A 15,398-nucleotide genomic window follows, 5' to 3' on the forward strand; every position below is an offset into this window, starting at 1 on the left:
GACGAGAGGTTCTTGTGCTAATGAACTTCAAATCTACAGATCTGGAAAACTTTTGGCCAAAGCTGGAACCTCTATGCTGTGTCTCTTTAACACACTCTAACCCTAAGGGTGGTGCTCATGTCACTCAAGACTCAATAGCCAATCAGAACCTCCACATGGACCTGCCAGTCAGAAGAGGAGGCGGTTCTTCCGGGTCAAGCTTGCAAGCTCCTTTCTGTAACTCAGCAGTCATGAGAGTTTCTGTGTGATGTGTTATGCGTGACTCTACTGGGTGTTGTGAGAGGAGGTTAGTCAAGCTCAGAACTCCAAACATGGTAAGTGCCAGGTAATCTCCTGCGGTGCCGTCGGTGTGGGGAAAAAAGGGGAGTGGGAGAGCTCACTTCCAGCCAGAGTTCCAGTGCTCTGGGCAGGCAGGAGCAGGAGGACTGCAGGACGCTTTCCACATGGCCCCGGTTGGCTGTCTGGCCTTGGGAAGGCACGGACCCAACTCGGTGGGTGGAGGACAAGGGCAGCTCTAGGCACCAGGTTCCCAGCCTCCAGCATCCCACGCGGGATACCACGGAAGAGCTTAAGACAGAATGGGGTCCCCGGGGTGGAACTAGGCTTCGGGGCCAAAAGGAGGAGAAGTCGGGGAGAGGGGTCGCTGAATGATTCCCACGCGAGCGAGAGTCCTTGGTCAGGTCCGGGGCTGGAGTACAGGATGGCCTTCTGGCGGGAGGTTTTCTTTTTAATTTTTGTTACTGTGTGAATTTGATTGCAGTTTGGCCGCAGATCTTCCCAAGTATGAAGCAGAGATGGCTGCACTGGACATTGCCTGTATAATTTAATAATGTTCTTTAATTGCAAAGAAAGGCTCTGTGACTTTAAAAAGGAAAATAAGTGCTCTGGGAGACTGGAATAGTCTATCGAATTTAAATTTCCCAGACTAGGGCTCTGTCTGCAACTGTGGCAGATTTGCTGAGCCAGGAAAGCTTCAGCTGTCTGAATTATTTGCTCTGTGATCTTACAGTGGAGGAGCTGCTGTTGTCTGAGTCCCAGCTGTGTTTTCCAGGCTAATGAGTGACTCTGTACATGCCTCTCTATCAGGAACCCTAGTGGAAGGTACTATGCGGTTCTTTATGGGAGTCTCTTCAGAGCCATCTGTTGCAAACTGTGAAGAAGGCCAAAAGCCATGTCATGGTGATTGTAAAGTGTCTCCTTTGCCAGGCCAGAAGGAGCAAGTTTGCAGAGCTATTAGAGTCAGATCTGCTGGTACCAAGGACCGTGGTTCTGTTGGTCCATGTGGTGATCATAGCAGAGGCCCTTGTCCTTTGACTCTTCCTGAGTGTGGATTAATAGGGGTGTGGGAAGCTCAGTAGCCCTAGTATCGTATGGGCCTGGGTACCAAAGGTTTTCCGCGGAAATTTCTGGCCAGCCTTGGTGCGAGGGTTCCAGCAAATACAAAAAAATGCAGGCAAGGAGGGGAAGTTGCAAACCTGCTTCTGCTGTGCCAGTCAACTCCACCTCCGTCTCTGCTGTGCTATGCCATAATTCTGTCCCTCCCTTCACTGAGTAGGGTCCCCAAGTCCACTGGGGGCTTGGTCAGTAATGTTTTTCTTCAGATACTTGGCAGTTCCCTTGTGCAGGGTTGTTTTATTAGACTTCTACTGAGTTTTTCCCAGTGTATGCTAGTTTCTGCAGACTTCATAGAGGTCTCCATTTCTTTCCACTTATCCCTGTAAGTAGGATACAAGATGCTACTCTTAAAAAGTTTACTTGGCATAAGACATAGCTTGTGTAAGCTCTTCCCACTGCAGCTGTTGTAAATTCTACCTTCTACTTTTGCTATTTTTCTTATCTCCTGGGAACTCCAACTCAGAAACCCATCACTGGAAAATGGCTTGCTATTTCAGGGCTCTGAGGCACTTAATAAATGATTCTGGGTATCTTTGTTGTGCAAATCTCCTAGCTGTCTCAAGTAGGATTTGTAATCTCTAGTCCATATTTAAATTGTTCAAAATAACCTGGGGACTGAACAGGAAAGAAACTTATGGATGAGAGCATATGTGGAATTCAAAACCTGTCTTTGGCTGCCTGGTGTTTGAGCATTAGCCGCAGCTGAATCCATGCTGTCATTAAGAAATTTTTCCCAATTAATATTTTAGTTGTATATGAAGTGATTTCTTTCTGGGATGACATGTTAATTCTGGGAGAGCTGTCTCGTCTTCCCCTCATAGAGATGTTTCTAAGACAAGCTATGTTGACTCAGGTAGCCTTGATCCTGGTCTGCTGCTCCCCAGAGCAATGACCTTGCTTTCCTCTTGATATAAATTCCTAAATTCTTGAGTTAAAGAATGTAGCAAAATAGTGTTTTATAATAGCTCATTTGAGTCATATAATGAACTGTTCATTTCTTCTACCTTCAGTAGAGAACAGGAGCAATGGTTTACTGTTATCTCTGTCAGGTGAAGTAGGGCAGGAGATAGCTAGATTATAGACGAAAGCTTAAGGGAATCTGCTCCAGGTGTCACCATTCTAGTGAAGGATGAGAGTCAGACAGGATGAATACTTTTGTAATTTCGTGAAATGTATTAAATAATGCATGTGATTAAATAAAACTAGATTGGTGGGTGCTTAGTTTGTGCAGGTTAGCTTGAGCCAGTGATAATGAATTTCTGTTTTAGGATCTGTACTATATAGATAGAATGTATCAAAAATGGAAAACACATGCCATTAGCTGTAGCTGTGTGTGTCACATTATAGATCTCAGTAATTAACAAAGCACATGGGGCAAGGTCAAACACTATCTTATTAATATCATTCCTTCTACTAAGAAAGGTCTGATCTTTTTCATATCAGTACAGTGTTATATTTTCCCAATATAGGTGTGGGTTTGTTGTTATTATGTTTGTTTTGACAACCCACTGAGGACAATGTGCTGATTAACAAGAGTGCTCCACAGTGTCTGACATGTGTCCTAATTGCTCTGAGCCTTCGCTCATAGCCATTGGGTGAAAGTACTTGCAGTTTACCTGGACCCAGCCTGAACCCACAACACAAAATCTTATGTCCTAAAATCTCTCTTCAGTTACTAATATTTGGGCACTGACCACCTGTGGACAGTTTGGTAACTCCAATTTCAGCTGATTGATGGGGAAATGTAAGCTATCCACCTTGATTCCAGGAGGAAGAAGGGGAATTGCCTCCTGAGCGCTGGAATTGGAGCTCAGGCAAACTCCAAACTTTCAAAGCAGTGAACCCAGGGGCACTGCCCAGAAAGGGGAGAGGCAGGCACTTAGGCAGCAAGGATCAGGAATCTTAGCCTCTCCCAAGGGCTTGCGAGAGAACAGAGTATTGGAGGAGACACACTGGTGCTACTGAACTGCAAATCTGCAGATCTGGAAAAGGATTGGCCCAGACTGGAACCACTCGGCTGCATCTCTACAGCATACTCTAACCCTAAGCCTGGTGTTCACTTCACTCAAGACTCAATAGCGAATTAGAGCCTCCACATGGAGCTGCCAGTCAGAAGAGGAGGTGACTCTTCCAGGTACTAAGCCTGCATGTTCCTCTGTGTAACTCAGCTGATCTCAGTGTTTCTGTGGAACCGGTTCTTATTTTTGCTGGTTGCTGTGAGGTTAGCTCAGGCAAACTTAGAACTTCAGACATGGTAAGTGCAATGTCATCTCCCACAAAGAGGAGGAGCAAGCATCTTAGCAAAGGATGATTGTGTAATATCTCTTCCCAGAGGCTGGTTTGTCAGCATCAGCCAGACAGATGGGGACATCTGTGAGGTCCTTTGTGGACCTACTCTCTCCTTTTGGTCCCAGCTGTGTCCTCTGAGTAACTTTATTATAAGACTGCATCTTGTCAAAACCTTTGTGTCAGGGGCTTGTGTGGAGAAATATACTTGGCAGGATGAGAACCAGAGGAACAGCTTACTGTGTACACTGTAGGTAAAAGAGTGCTGACAAGAGCTAGGTCACAGACCAAAGGAAAAGGGAGTGTGCTGCAGGGGTCACTGTTATGGAGAAGGACCTGATTCAAGGACTGAGAATGATTTTGTAATTTTACAGACTGTATCCATGTATGGATGTAATTTAGTAAACCTAGATTGAAGGGTGTTTTATTTGATCAGGTTAGCTTGAGCCAGTGGGTAAGGAATTCCCATTTTAGGATCTGAATTATGTAGATTTGTGCAATCCTTGTTGACAAATTTAATTGAGCTCAGAAATGTAAAACACATGCCATTCGCTGTAGCTGTGTGTGTTAGATTATAGATCTTAGTAGTTAACAAAGCACTTAGGGACAAGGTCAAACACTATCTCATAAATGCCTTTCCTTCTACCAAGATAGGCCTGATCTTTTTCAAATCAGTATAGTGACATATTTTTCAATTATATTTATCTTTTTAAAAAGCCAATATTTGGTATTATTTTTTAAATTTTTATTTTCTTTATGTATAGGTGCTCTGACCTCTTACTTCTTCCTATTCTCCAATATTTCCCAGAAATCAATAATTTAATTCCTATTTTTAAAGAGATTACATATCTTACTGTTTACAGCAACATCGGTAGCTCAGGCTTTCCTTATGCCATGTAGTTAAGCCTTGCTTTGAGCACCTGAACCTAAAACCTTCCTTGCTCTTTCTGAGGGTAGAAGACATGGCTTCGGTGATTAACACCTGTAGCCTAACAGCTGAGGATTAAGCAATGTGGCCTTTTATCTATATCAGAAGGAACTGCTGGTCTCTAACTTTTAGCCTGCAGGTCAGAAGTCACAGGAAGAAAATGAGACACTCAAAGAAGTGGTTATGGAGTTTTTACTAAGTTGTCAAAAGTTACCTATGAAAGCTATCTAAGAGGAAAAGCGAAAAGATCCTAAGTGGGGAAGGGCAAAAAAACTTCTTTCTCTTTTCCATATCTCCTTGTCCTCTGTACTTATAAATCTTTCAGAATACCTGATCACATGTTACTGAGTACACTACAAGTTCACACAAAAAATCAAATCATAAATTGAGAGAGAAGTTTACAACAGAGAATGGTTATTAGTAAAACTAGATTGGTGGGTGTTTATTTTGGGCAGGTTAGCTTGAGCCAGTGAGTGATGAATTCCCATTTTATGATCTGTATTATGAGATATGTGCAAACCTTGGTGACATATTTAAGTGATCTCAGAAATATAAACACGTGCCATTAGCTGTAGCTGTGTGTGGCACATTATAGATCTCAGTAGTTAACAAAGATCATAGGGGCAAGGTCAAACACTATCTTATTATTGCCATTCCTTCTACCAGGAAGGGCATGATCTTTTTCAAATCAGTACAGTAATATATTTTTTCATTTATTTTTTTCTCTTTAAAAAGTTCATTTTTGGTATTAGATTTTAAATTTCATTTTCACTATCCATGGGTGATCTCTTAAGTGTTTCTGTTCTCCAATATTGCCCCAAAATTAAGAATTTCATTCCTGTTTTTAAAGAGATTTCATATCTGTCTGTTTAGAGAAACATCTCCTGTAGCTCCTACTTTCTTTATGCCATGTAGTTAAGACTTGCTTTGAACTCCTAATCCTGCCTCTGCTGCCCAGGGCTTAGAAAACAGTCCTACAACTGCTTTCAGGCTGGGTTCTGACTGATCAGTGAGACAAAAGACACCAGGGAATGAGTGTTGTCTAACCTCCCTGGGTTACAGGGTTACAAATTAGGGGGTTACAAATAAAGAGGGACAGGTATAAGGTTGAGTTCACTGACCAACTTTGAAGCTGGTCTACTTGCAGCACAGAAAAGGAGGAGGAATAAGGTAGGTGAGGCCTTTCTGCTTTGGCAGTAGTTGACATTCACCATGAGGAGTCATGGAATCAATTTTGCACAATCAGTAAAATTCCATACTGGTCGTCTTCGGGCATTTTTCAGATTAGGGCAATGTCAAATGAGATCACAGGCCCTCGTTGTGACACCATATTGCTGGCATACCTCGACATCTACCCCAGCAATAGGACTGCCAATATCCCAGCTGCCATTCCTTATGCAATCCAATCATTTAGGAACTGGGCTTTTCATCTATCATTAATCATCTTGATCTGGCTCTTGCTTCTGCCCTCCTTCCTCTCTCCACAAGGTCCCAGGTCATGTCTACTCTATACTATCCCAGGTATAATTGGGTCAGGCTATGTTCACTCTTTTGTGTATAATATACTTTCTCCTCCACCATACCTAGGAGCAGTGATGTCCTTACATTTTATTTCTTCTTTTTCTTCCTTTTTCTCGCCCAATAACTGCTTCTAGTTTTAAAAGTCATAGTCACATTCACTTTTAAATTATTGTCAATGTATGAATTTGATTGCAGGTTGGCTGCAGGACTTCCCCAGTAAGAAGTAGAGGTGGCTGTAGTGGGTATTGCATGCATAATTGAATATATAAAGAAAGGACCTTGGGCCTTTAAGTGGAAATTACTTGGTCTCCAGGACTAGAACATTCTTATAAATGTAAATTTTCCAGACTAGGGCCATGTCTGCATGTAGGGTGTAACAGCCTAGTTTGGAAGGTTTTAGCTGTCTAAATCTTTTGCTCTGTGATCCCACAGTGGAAGGAGCTGCTGTTGCCCTGAGGCCCAGCTGACTTTTCCATGCTAATGAGGGACTATGGGCAGGACTAACAATCAGGAACACTAGGGGAAGGTAGCTTGCAGATTCTCTACAGGATTCTCCTCAGATGCATGTGTTATAAGCTGCCTGGAAGACCACAAGCCATCCCCTGGTTATTATAGTAATCTCCATTGACGGTACAGGAGAAGCAAGTCTGCAGAGCTATTTGAGTCCGATCTGCTGGTTCTAAATGGACTGTGGGTCAGAGTGTGGTTCTGTTGGTACATGTAGTGATCATAACAGAGGCCCTTGTCCTTTGACTCTTCCTGAGTGTGGATTTACAGGGGTGGGGGTAGCTCGGTAGCCCTGGGAGTGGCAAGGTATGGAACTTAAATGTCACTCTGCAGTGTGCATATACAGGCATTGCCTTTGGTGTGCCATAGGACAACATTGGAAAAGTAATGGTTTGATTTCTAGAATTCATGACCCTTCTGTATTCAGTTTTGTGTGACTAGTTTTATAAATAGTTTAGAAGGTACTAGTAAAGAGCTGTCAACGATCATCCTTCAGAAATATTTGATTAGATTCCTTTTATCTTGCTATTCCCTGTTATCAAAATGGCATGATTCACAGAACTTCAATTCTTGTTACAAAAGGAGCTTCTGACATGCAGAAGTTTCTCAGGTGTTGCTGGTGCTTGGTGGGTGGATAGGACAGATTGGAGAATAATGCATATGGCAGGAAGCAGACATTAAGTTATCATTCAGCATTGTTTTGTATATGGGCTCCCATGGGCCTGGTTTAGCCTGAAAGTACAAAGGGTCATGAACAGCTATAGAGCAATAGCTCAACTTTCTGATCATCTACAATGACAGAGAGAACTCTGGAGCATGGGGCCTCTCTGTTTGGAAGACAGATGAGTAGTAACTGTTGGGTCAGATTTATAACAGTTTAGGGGTGACTGAGTTATTTTTATTGGAGTCAGGAAATATGATTTTATTTTATTTCTATACACATACTAGCACAGGTAATATTAGTCAGGTTCACATTGTCCTTGGTGTAGTTGCCTTAGTTATTGAAGAAATGTTGAAAATTGGTCACATGGAAATTGGCAGAGGAAGCTTTCCCTGATATTGTGTGGCAGTTCTGTGGGCTACTATGAGACTGTTCTGTCTAGGAAAACAGATAGTGGGCTTGTTCTTTAGACAGACTGCTTGGTCTTTGGGAGAATTGGCTATGGTTGAGAAGGGGGTGTCTGTCCATACTTGGGGGCTAAGAAGGGAAGGAAACATGTGACAAGAAGGGAAGGGGAGATGGAAATGGTCTTTTGTGACATGGATAGGTGAGAGGAAACTGCAGTTTTAAGGGAACTCTTGCATATTTGATCTCAATAACAATAATGTCTACCAGCATTCTACATGGTTCCATACAGAACATCTTAAAACTAAGGCATCAGGTTCCCAGAGATCATTTATTTACTTAAGTTTTTGTTGTCCAACTATGAAAGACTGGATAAAAAGTACTATGTGGGTAGGCCTGGCAGTCAGCGAATATTCATTTTGAAATAAACCTTTATACTGTTGTCTGTATATTTTGCTTTGTGCACACTTATCAAATCCTACAGGATTTAGTCACCTATGATGACGTGCATGTGAACTTCACTCAGGAAGAGTGGGCTTTGCTGGATGCTTCTCAGAAGAGTCTCTACAAAGGTGTGATGGTAGAGACCTATAGGAATCTCACAGCTATAGGTAATATTGGATTTTTTTTTTTTTACTTTATAAAATGTATGCACAACTGTTTCTTTGTTATTGTTTTTTGTTTTGTAATTTTAATTGAGAATGAGGAAGAATATGGTGAATAAATAACTCATGGTTTTAAAGTTCAATGGAGTTAGTAACTTAAATGTTGCCTAATTGCCAATAATGTAACATACTTTCTCTGGTACTGTGTTTAGGTTACAGTTGGGAAGAACATACAATTGAAGACCATTTCCAAACTTCTAGAAGTCATGGAAGGTAATTTTCCTCTGCAAGCTGATGAGAAAATGCCTATGAAGAAAGTTTAACGTGTGCTACAAGTAGTAAAGAAAACCAATAGGGTACAATAAGCACTGCTTTCAGTTATGGATGTTTATTGAATTTCATAAAATCATATATGTCTATGGCAGATATGTAATTATTGTTTGCAAGACTTTCCATTAGTTCAAAGACAGAGAAATAATGGCTTAACAGGTATGTTACTGTTTAAATCAAGCCTAGTAGAGCCATGCTGTACAAGTGTGAGTGTCTTCAGTCTCATATCGCTTAGCTATTGCAAAAGGAACACACAGTGATTAGGTGACAAGTATATGTCTAAAACCTAGTAATAAGCAAATAATCCATAGTATATCTGAGCTCAATGATATACTTGTAATATCATTGCTAAATTTAGTGAGATGGACAGTTCATAAGATTCAAAAATGGTTTGGTGGAAAAACCTTAATCGCTATACTACATCTCTATGAGGAAAAAAGTCACGTGTGTGAATGTAATATGGAACCTTTACACTTGTTATTCTCTTTTAATATGGTTGTCATACGTTACTATGGATACAGCCCTTGTGAGCATAGGGGTATTGAAAGATGCCACATACCTTTCAATTTTTCAGAACAACAAGAGGATATGCAGTATAACATACTTTGAGTGACATTCTAAATGTGCTGTAAGTTTATAAGTACTTAGTTTCCCAACATTATTGGGGACATTTACCAACTCAAACTACTGAAAATCATAATGAGAATTAGGGTAGTAGAAATTATATTCTGTTTGCGTTTGTTCACGTTCCAAATGTAGTATTACTCTCATGATAACAAAATTTGTGAATGCAATCAGTGTGCAAAGACTTTGAGTTCTTCCTTTTTTTTTCAAATATGTGAATAACCTTTTATACAAAAAGTATGCTATAAATGTGAGCCAGATAATCACTACTGTTCCCATTTCATGTATCCTCAAAGATGTAAAACAATCCATAATGAGGAGAACACCTTTGAATGCAAACAAAGGCATATTACATTAACATTAGATTGCTCTTTTCAATGAAGCCAATTTTTAAAAGAATTCATACAGATATAAAGACTCGTCAGTATAATCAATGTGAGAACAATTTCACATGTGCCAATTGTATTTGCAGGCATGAAAGACGTTCTTCTGCAGAGCAACACTCTGAGTTTATTCCATGTGGTAAAGCCTTTGCATATCAGAGTCGTAGTCAAAGGCATGTAAGAATACACAATGGAGAGAAACACTATGAGTGTAACCAATGTGGTAAAGACTTTGGAACAAGGAGTGTCCTCCAAAGACTTAAACGAACACATACAGGAGAAAAACCCTATGAATGTAACCACTATGGTAAAGCCTTTGCAGAAAGCAGTACTCTCCAAATCCATAAGCGAAAACATACAGGAGAGAAACCATATGAATGTAACCACTGTGTTAAAGCCTTTGCAAAAATGAGTAAACTCCAAATACATAAACGAATACATACAGGAGAGAAACCCTATGAATGTAAGCAATGTGGTAAAGCCTTTACACAAAGCAGTCATCTCGGAATCCATAAGCGAACACATACAGGAGAGAAACCCTATGAATGTAAACAATGTGGTAAAGCCTTTACACGAAGCAGTACTCTCCAAACCCATAAGCAAACACATACAGGAGAGAAACCCTATGAATGTAAACAATGTGATAAAGCTTTTGTAAGAAGGGGAGAACTCCAAATCCATAAGCGAACACATACAGGAGAGAAACCCTATGAATGTAAGCAATGTGGTAAAGCCTTTGCACAAAGTGGTACTCTCCAAATCCATAAGCGAACACATACTGGAGAGAAACCCTATGAATGTAAGCAATGTGGTAAAGCCTTTGCACATAGCAGTACTCTCCAAATCCATAAGCGAACACATACAGGAGAGAAACCGTATGAATGTAAACAGTGTGATAAAGCTTTTGTAAAAAGGGGAGAACTCCAAATCCATAAGCAAACACATACAGGAGAGAAACCCTATGAATGTAAACAATGTGGTAAAGCCTTTGCACAAAGTGGTACTCTCCAAGTACATGAGCGAACACATACAGGAGAGAAACCCTTTGAATGTAACCAATGTGGTAAAGCCTTTGTACAATGCATTGCTCTCCGAATACATGAACGAACACATACAGGAGAGAAACCCTATGAATGTAAACAATGTGGTAAAGCCTTTGCACATAGCAATACTCTCCAAATACATAAGCGAACACATACAGGAGAGAAACCCTATGAATGTAAACAATGTGGTAAAGCCTTTGCACATAGCAGTACTCTCCAAATACATAAGCAAACACATACAGGAGAGAAACCATAAGAATGTAAACAATGTGGTAAAGCTTTTAAAAGAAGTGGTGACCTTCTAATACATAAGCGAACACATACATGAGAGAAACCCTGTGAATGTAAGCAACGTGGTAAAGTTTTTATAAGAAGTGTTGACCTTCAAATACATAAGCGAAGACATACAGGAGATAAACCCTATGAATGTAAACAATGTGGTAAAGCTTTGCAGAAAGCAGTACTCTCCAGATATATAAGCGAACACGTACAGGAGAGAGACCCTATGAATGTAACTAGTGTGGTTAAGCCTTTGCAGGAAGCAGTGGTCTCCAATGTCATAAAAGAACACATACAGGAGAAACACCCCATGAATGAAACCAAGGTAATAAACCCTTTGCAGGAAGCAGTGGTCTTGAATATCATCGAATACATACAGCTGAAAAACCCTATGTATTTAACCAATGTGGTAAAGCCTTTGCAGGAAGGAGTGACCTCCAAAGACAAAAGATCATACAGAAGAGAAAGTCTACGAAGGCATCTAATGTTATAAAGTCTTTGCAGCAAGCATTGATCTCCATGTATATAAATGAACACATACCAGAGAGGAACCTTTTAAATGTAACCAACATGGTAAAGCTTTTTCAAAAACCAATAGTCTTTACATACATAAAAGAATATATACTTGAGAGAAATGCTTTGACTTTAACCAATGTGGTTAAACTTTTTCAGAAAGCAGTCATCAACAAAATCATAAAACAACACGTATAGGAGAGAGATTTTTGAATGTTAGCAATGTGCTTTTACACCTTTTTTCACAAACAGTGGCCTCAAAATATATAAGGAAACACGTACTGGAGAGAAAACCTATGAATATCAGCAATGTCCTGAAACCCTTCTACATCACAATCATCTTCAAATCCATAAAGAACATGTAGTGGAGAAAAATCCTCTGAATATCACTAATTAGGTAAAGCAGTTATAAAGAGTCATCTCCTAACACAAAAGTATACACACTGGATAGAAACCCTATGAATATAAGCAATGTGGTAAATGTTTTATAAGTCACAGTATTCTCTAAGTAAATAAAGGAAGACACACTTGAGAGAAACCCTATGAAAGTTATTAAAGGTACAAAGCCTTGTACATTAAAATCTTCAAATACATAAAAGAAGACATAGAGGTAAGAAACCCTATGTCTGCAAGCCATGTGGTATTGCCTTCACTTGTCAATCGTATTCAATGACACAAAAGAAATCATAATGTAGACAAAATCCTGTGAGAGTAGTTAATATGGTGAAGCTTTTTGAATATTTCTAGAGTCTTCACAATGAAACAATCCATACTGCCAAGAAATTTAGGAATATAATATGGTGAAACCTTTTCAGATTCTCAAATCTTTATCATTATGAAAGAGAAACCCTATGAATGCATTAAATATGGGGAAGCCTTTAAACATTACTAATTCTTCATCATCATGAAAATAATCATACAAAGGATTCAAGAGGATACAGGGGTGTTTCTTACTGTATTGCTTGAGTTACAGTCCTGACATCCTTTGGTGATCAACAGCAATTTGGAAAGTGTAAGCTGAAGAAACCCTTTCCTCCCCTCTGCTTCTTGCTCATCATGTTTGTGAAGGAATAGAAACCCTGACTAAGACAAATTGGTATGAGGAGTGGGTATTCCTGTGACAACCTGACCATGTTTTGGGAGGACTGTGGAAGGATTTTGGAACTTTGGGCCAAAGGACACATTCAGTTTTCAGAACTCTGTGGGATGTTGTGTAGGAGCTTGGAAGATAATGTTGAGAACAGTGCAGAAGATGGAGGCCTGGCTTGTGAAATTTCAGAGGGAAAATTAAAGACTCTTTTCAGTGCCATTGCTATTTTGGATTGTGAAGATTCTGGGTTCTAACTAGCTAGGGCTGAAGAATCAGCTGTGATTAACAAGATACCAGAACTACTAGAGTGAAAACTTGGCATTATTGGGACTATTGATGCTGGTTAGCTGGAGCTGAGAAATTAGCAGTAATTAAGAAGAGACCAGCATCATTGGGCTGACATCTTCTCGGAAGTGTTTGCCGAGAGCACAGAGGCTGTGTTCCAGAGATAGCCAAGGTTTACCTTGTGCTATGGCTGGACTTGGTAACGTGTAAGAGTTACCCAGGTGGTACTGGTTTTGCTGGCATGAAGGGATCAGACAGAGCAGCTGAGGCTCAGCACTATGAGAGGCCATGGAAGGCCATTGGTGAAGGTGCAGCCTCAGATGCAATTGATGACCCAGGACTGTGGTGTCATGCAGTGTTTGGAGAAGCCAGGACCATGAATGACCAAGAACAGCAGCAGCAGTAAAGTATAGGCATCTGGAGTCTAGAGGACAAGCTGTGTGCTACAAAGGACAGGGCTAGAGAAGTGACCCAAGCCCTTGGAGGAGCCCAGAAGATCATGAGTTGGATCCCAGACGTTGGACAGTTGGAATTTAATTTTTCTTTTGATTGTGACTGTGCCCTCATATTTTTCCCTTTGAAGGAAGAAAATATTTTAGTGGATTCCACAGTTAAGAGACTTTTAATTGTAAAAGAGTTTGGATTTTAAAGGATATTGAATATTTTAAAAGGATTGAACTTTTAATATGTAAAGACTATGGGACTGTGATGGTTTGTATATCCTTGGACCAGGGAGTGGCACCATCTGAAGGTGTGACCTTGGTGCAATAGGTGTGACCTGGTTGGAATGGGTGTGTCACTGCGGGTGTGGGTATAAGATCCTCACCCTAGTTGCCTGGATGTCAGTCTTCCACTAGCAGTCTTTGGATGAAGGCATAGAACTCTCAGCTCCTCCTGTGCCATGCCTGCCTGGATACTGCCATGCTCCCACCTTGAAAATGGACTGAACCTCTAAACCTGTAAGCAAGCCCCAATTAAATGTTTTTTGTAAGACTTGCCTTGGTCATGGTATCTGTTCACAGCAGTAAAACCCTAACTAAGACAGAAGTTGGTACCAGGAGTGGGGTAATGCTGTGATAGGCCTGACCATGCTTTTATTTGAAAGAATGTGGATTTTGGACTTTGGATTTGGGAAGCAGTGGAATGCTTTAAATGGAGCTTAATGGGTCATCCTAGTAGGAAGATGGAAGACTTTGTTGCTGGGAGTGATTTGAACTGTGTTGACCTGTCCCAACAGATTTCAAAGGAGAAGAATTTCAGAATGTGACATAAAGGCTGTTTTTGTGGTATTTTGGTGAAGAATGTGGCTACTTTTTACCCTTGTCTGAAATGTCTGCCTGAGGCTAAGGTGAAGCGACTTGGATTAATTGCATTAATTGCATTGACATAGGAAGTTTCAAAAAAGCCCAGCAGAGACTCTGTTCTCTGGTTAAGTCTCACAAAGAGAATTTTGAACAAGTATAGAAAGCTTAGAAAGGCAAAATTTGAAATATATGGTTTGAGTATTAAAGGGGTGCCAGGAAGTGAAACGGAGCAAAATACTGTGTTCTAGGAGATAAAAGATTAAGGGAGTGGGACCTTGGGGCAAGATTCTACCCAGCTTAATTAGATCCAGGTATGGTGGTACACACCTTTAATCCCATGAGACAAGCATGCTGATCTCTGCATTCAAGGTCAATCTACAAAGCAAGACCCAGGATAGCCAAGCTTAGGCAGTGAAGGATTTAGAAAACATAAAGCTAGTGATAATGTAATAGTACAAGGGGATCATGTTCTAGTTCCTGTAAGCAGCAGATCTCGGCAGCTTCAGCCATGTGGCACTGACTCTAGAGTTAAGAATGGAAGGAACTACTGGGAAAATTGATGCTGGTTAGCTGGAGCTAAGGAATTAGTGATGATTAAGAAGAGGCCAGCATCGTTGAGGTGAAATCTTCTGGAAATTGTTTTCTGGGAGCACAAAGAAGCTGTGTTCCTAAGATACCCAAGATTGTACCTCATGCTGCGGCTGGACTTGGTAATGTGTAAGAGTCACTCAGGTGGTACTGCTTGTGAAGGAATGAAGGGATCATGGAGAGAAGCTGAGGCTTAGCACTGTGAGAGGCCAAGGAAGGACACTGGAGAAGGTGAAGCCTCAGCTGTAGTTGATGGCCCAGGACTGAAGGGGTCATGCAAAGGATTTGAGGCTTGGCACCCTGAAGATAGCCTATGAGAGGCTATTGGTGAAGCCTAGTTGGAGTGGAACACCACAGTGTATTGAAGATGTCAGTACCATGGGATGATCATCAAGAACAGCAGCTGTAGTGGAGTGGATCAACCTGAGCATAGAGTGCTACAGAGACAGAGATGGAGAAGTGATGCCAGCCCTTAGGAGGAGTCCAAAAGATCAAGTGGAATCCCAGACACTGAAAGAAGAAGCTGTAACATTGAAATTGCCTTGGAGACTCAGAGATGTTAAAGATGCCAGAGCCATGGGATATATGCTGAGGAAAGCTGCTAACAGGGAGTGGAACCAGCCCAGGAGAAAGCAGTTTGTTGCAGTCAAC

At 40.9% G+C, this 15,398-nt stretch overlaps 1 protein-coding gene across 2 annotated transcripts; it reads left to right on the forward strand.

Moving 5' to 3' along the window:
- Positions 1–202: 202 nt before the first annotated feature.
- On the forward strand, positions 203–13,020 carry Zfp967 (zinc finger protein 967). 2 transcript variants are annotated; one of them, NM_001177406.1, is made up of 4 exons: positions 203–314; positions 8,188–8,314; positions 8,521–8,581; positions 9,735–13,020. In NM_001177406.1, exons 1-4 carry the CDS (start codon positions 255–257, stop codon positions 10,942–10,944), a joined length of 1,458 nt encoding a protein of 485 aa, NP_001170877.1. In that variant the 5' UTR covers positions 203–254; the 3' UTR covers positions 10,945–13,020. The 2 variants fall into 2 exon arrangements, with proteins under 2 accessions (NP_001170877.1, NP_001170875.1); NM_001177404.1 differs by lacking the exon at positions 8,188–8,314 and having other exon boundaries at positions 11,383–13,020.
- The last annotated feature ends 2,378 nt before the right edge of the window (positions 13,021–15,398 follow it).

Source organism: Mus musculus, chromosome 2, assembly GCF_000001635.26.
Source record: "Mus musculus strain C57BL/6J chromosome 2, GRCm38.p6 C57BL/6J".
NCBI classification, from domain to species: domain Eukaryota; kingdom Metazoa; phylum Chordata; class Mammalia; order Rodentia; family Muridae; genus Mus; species Mus musculus.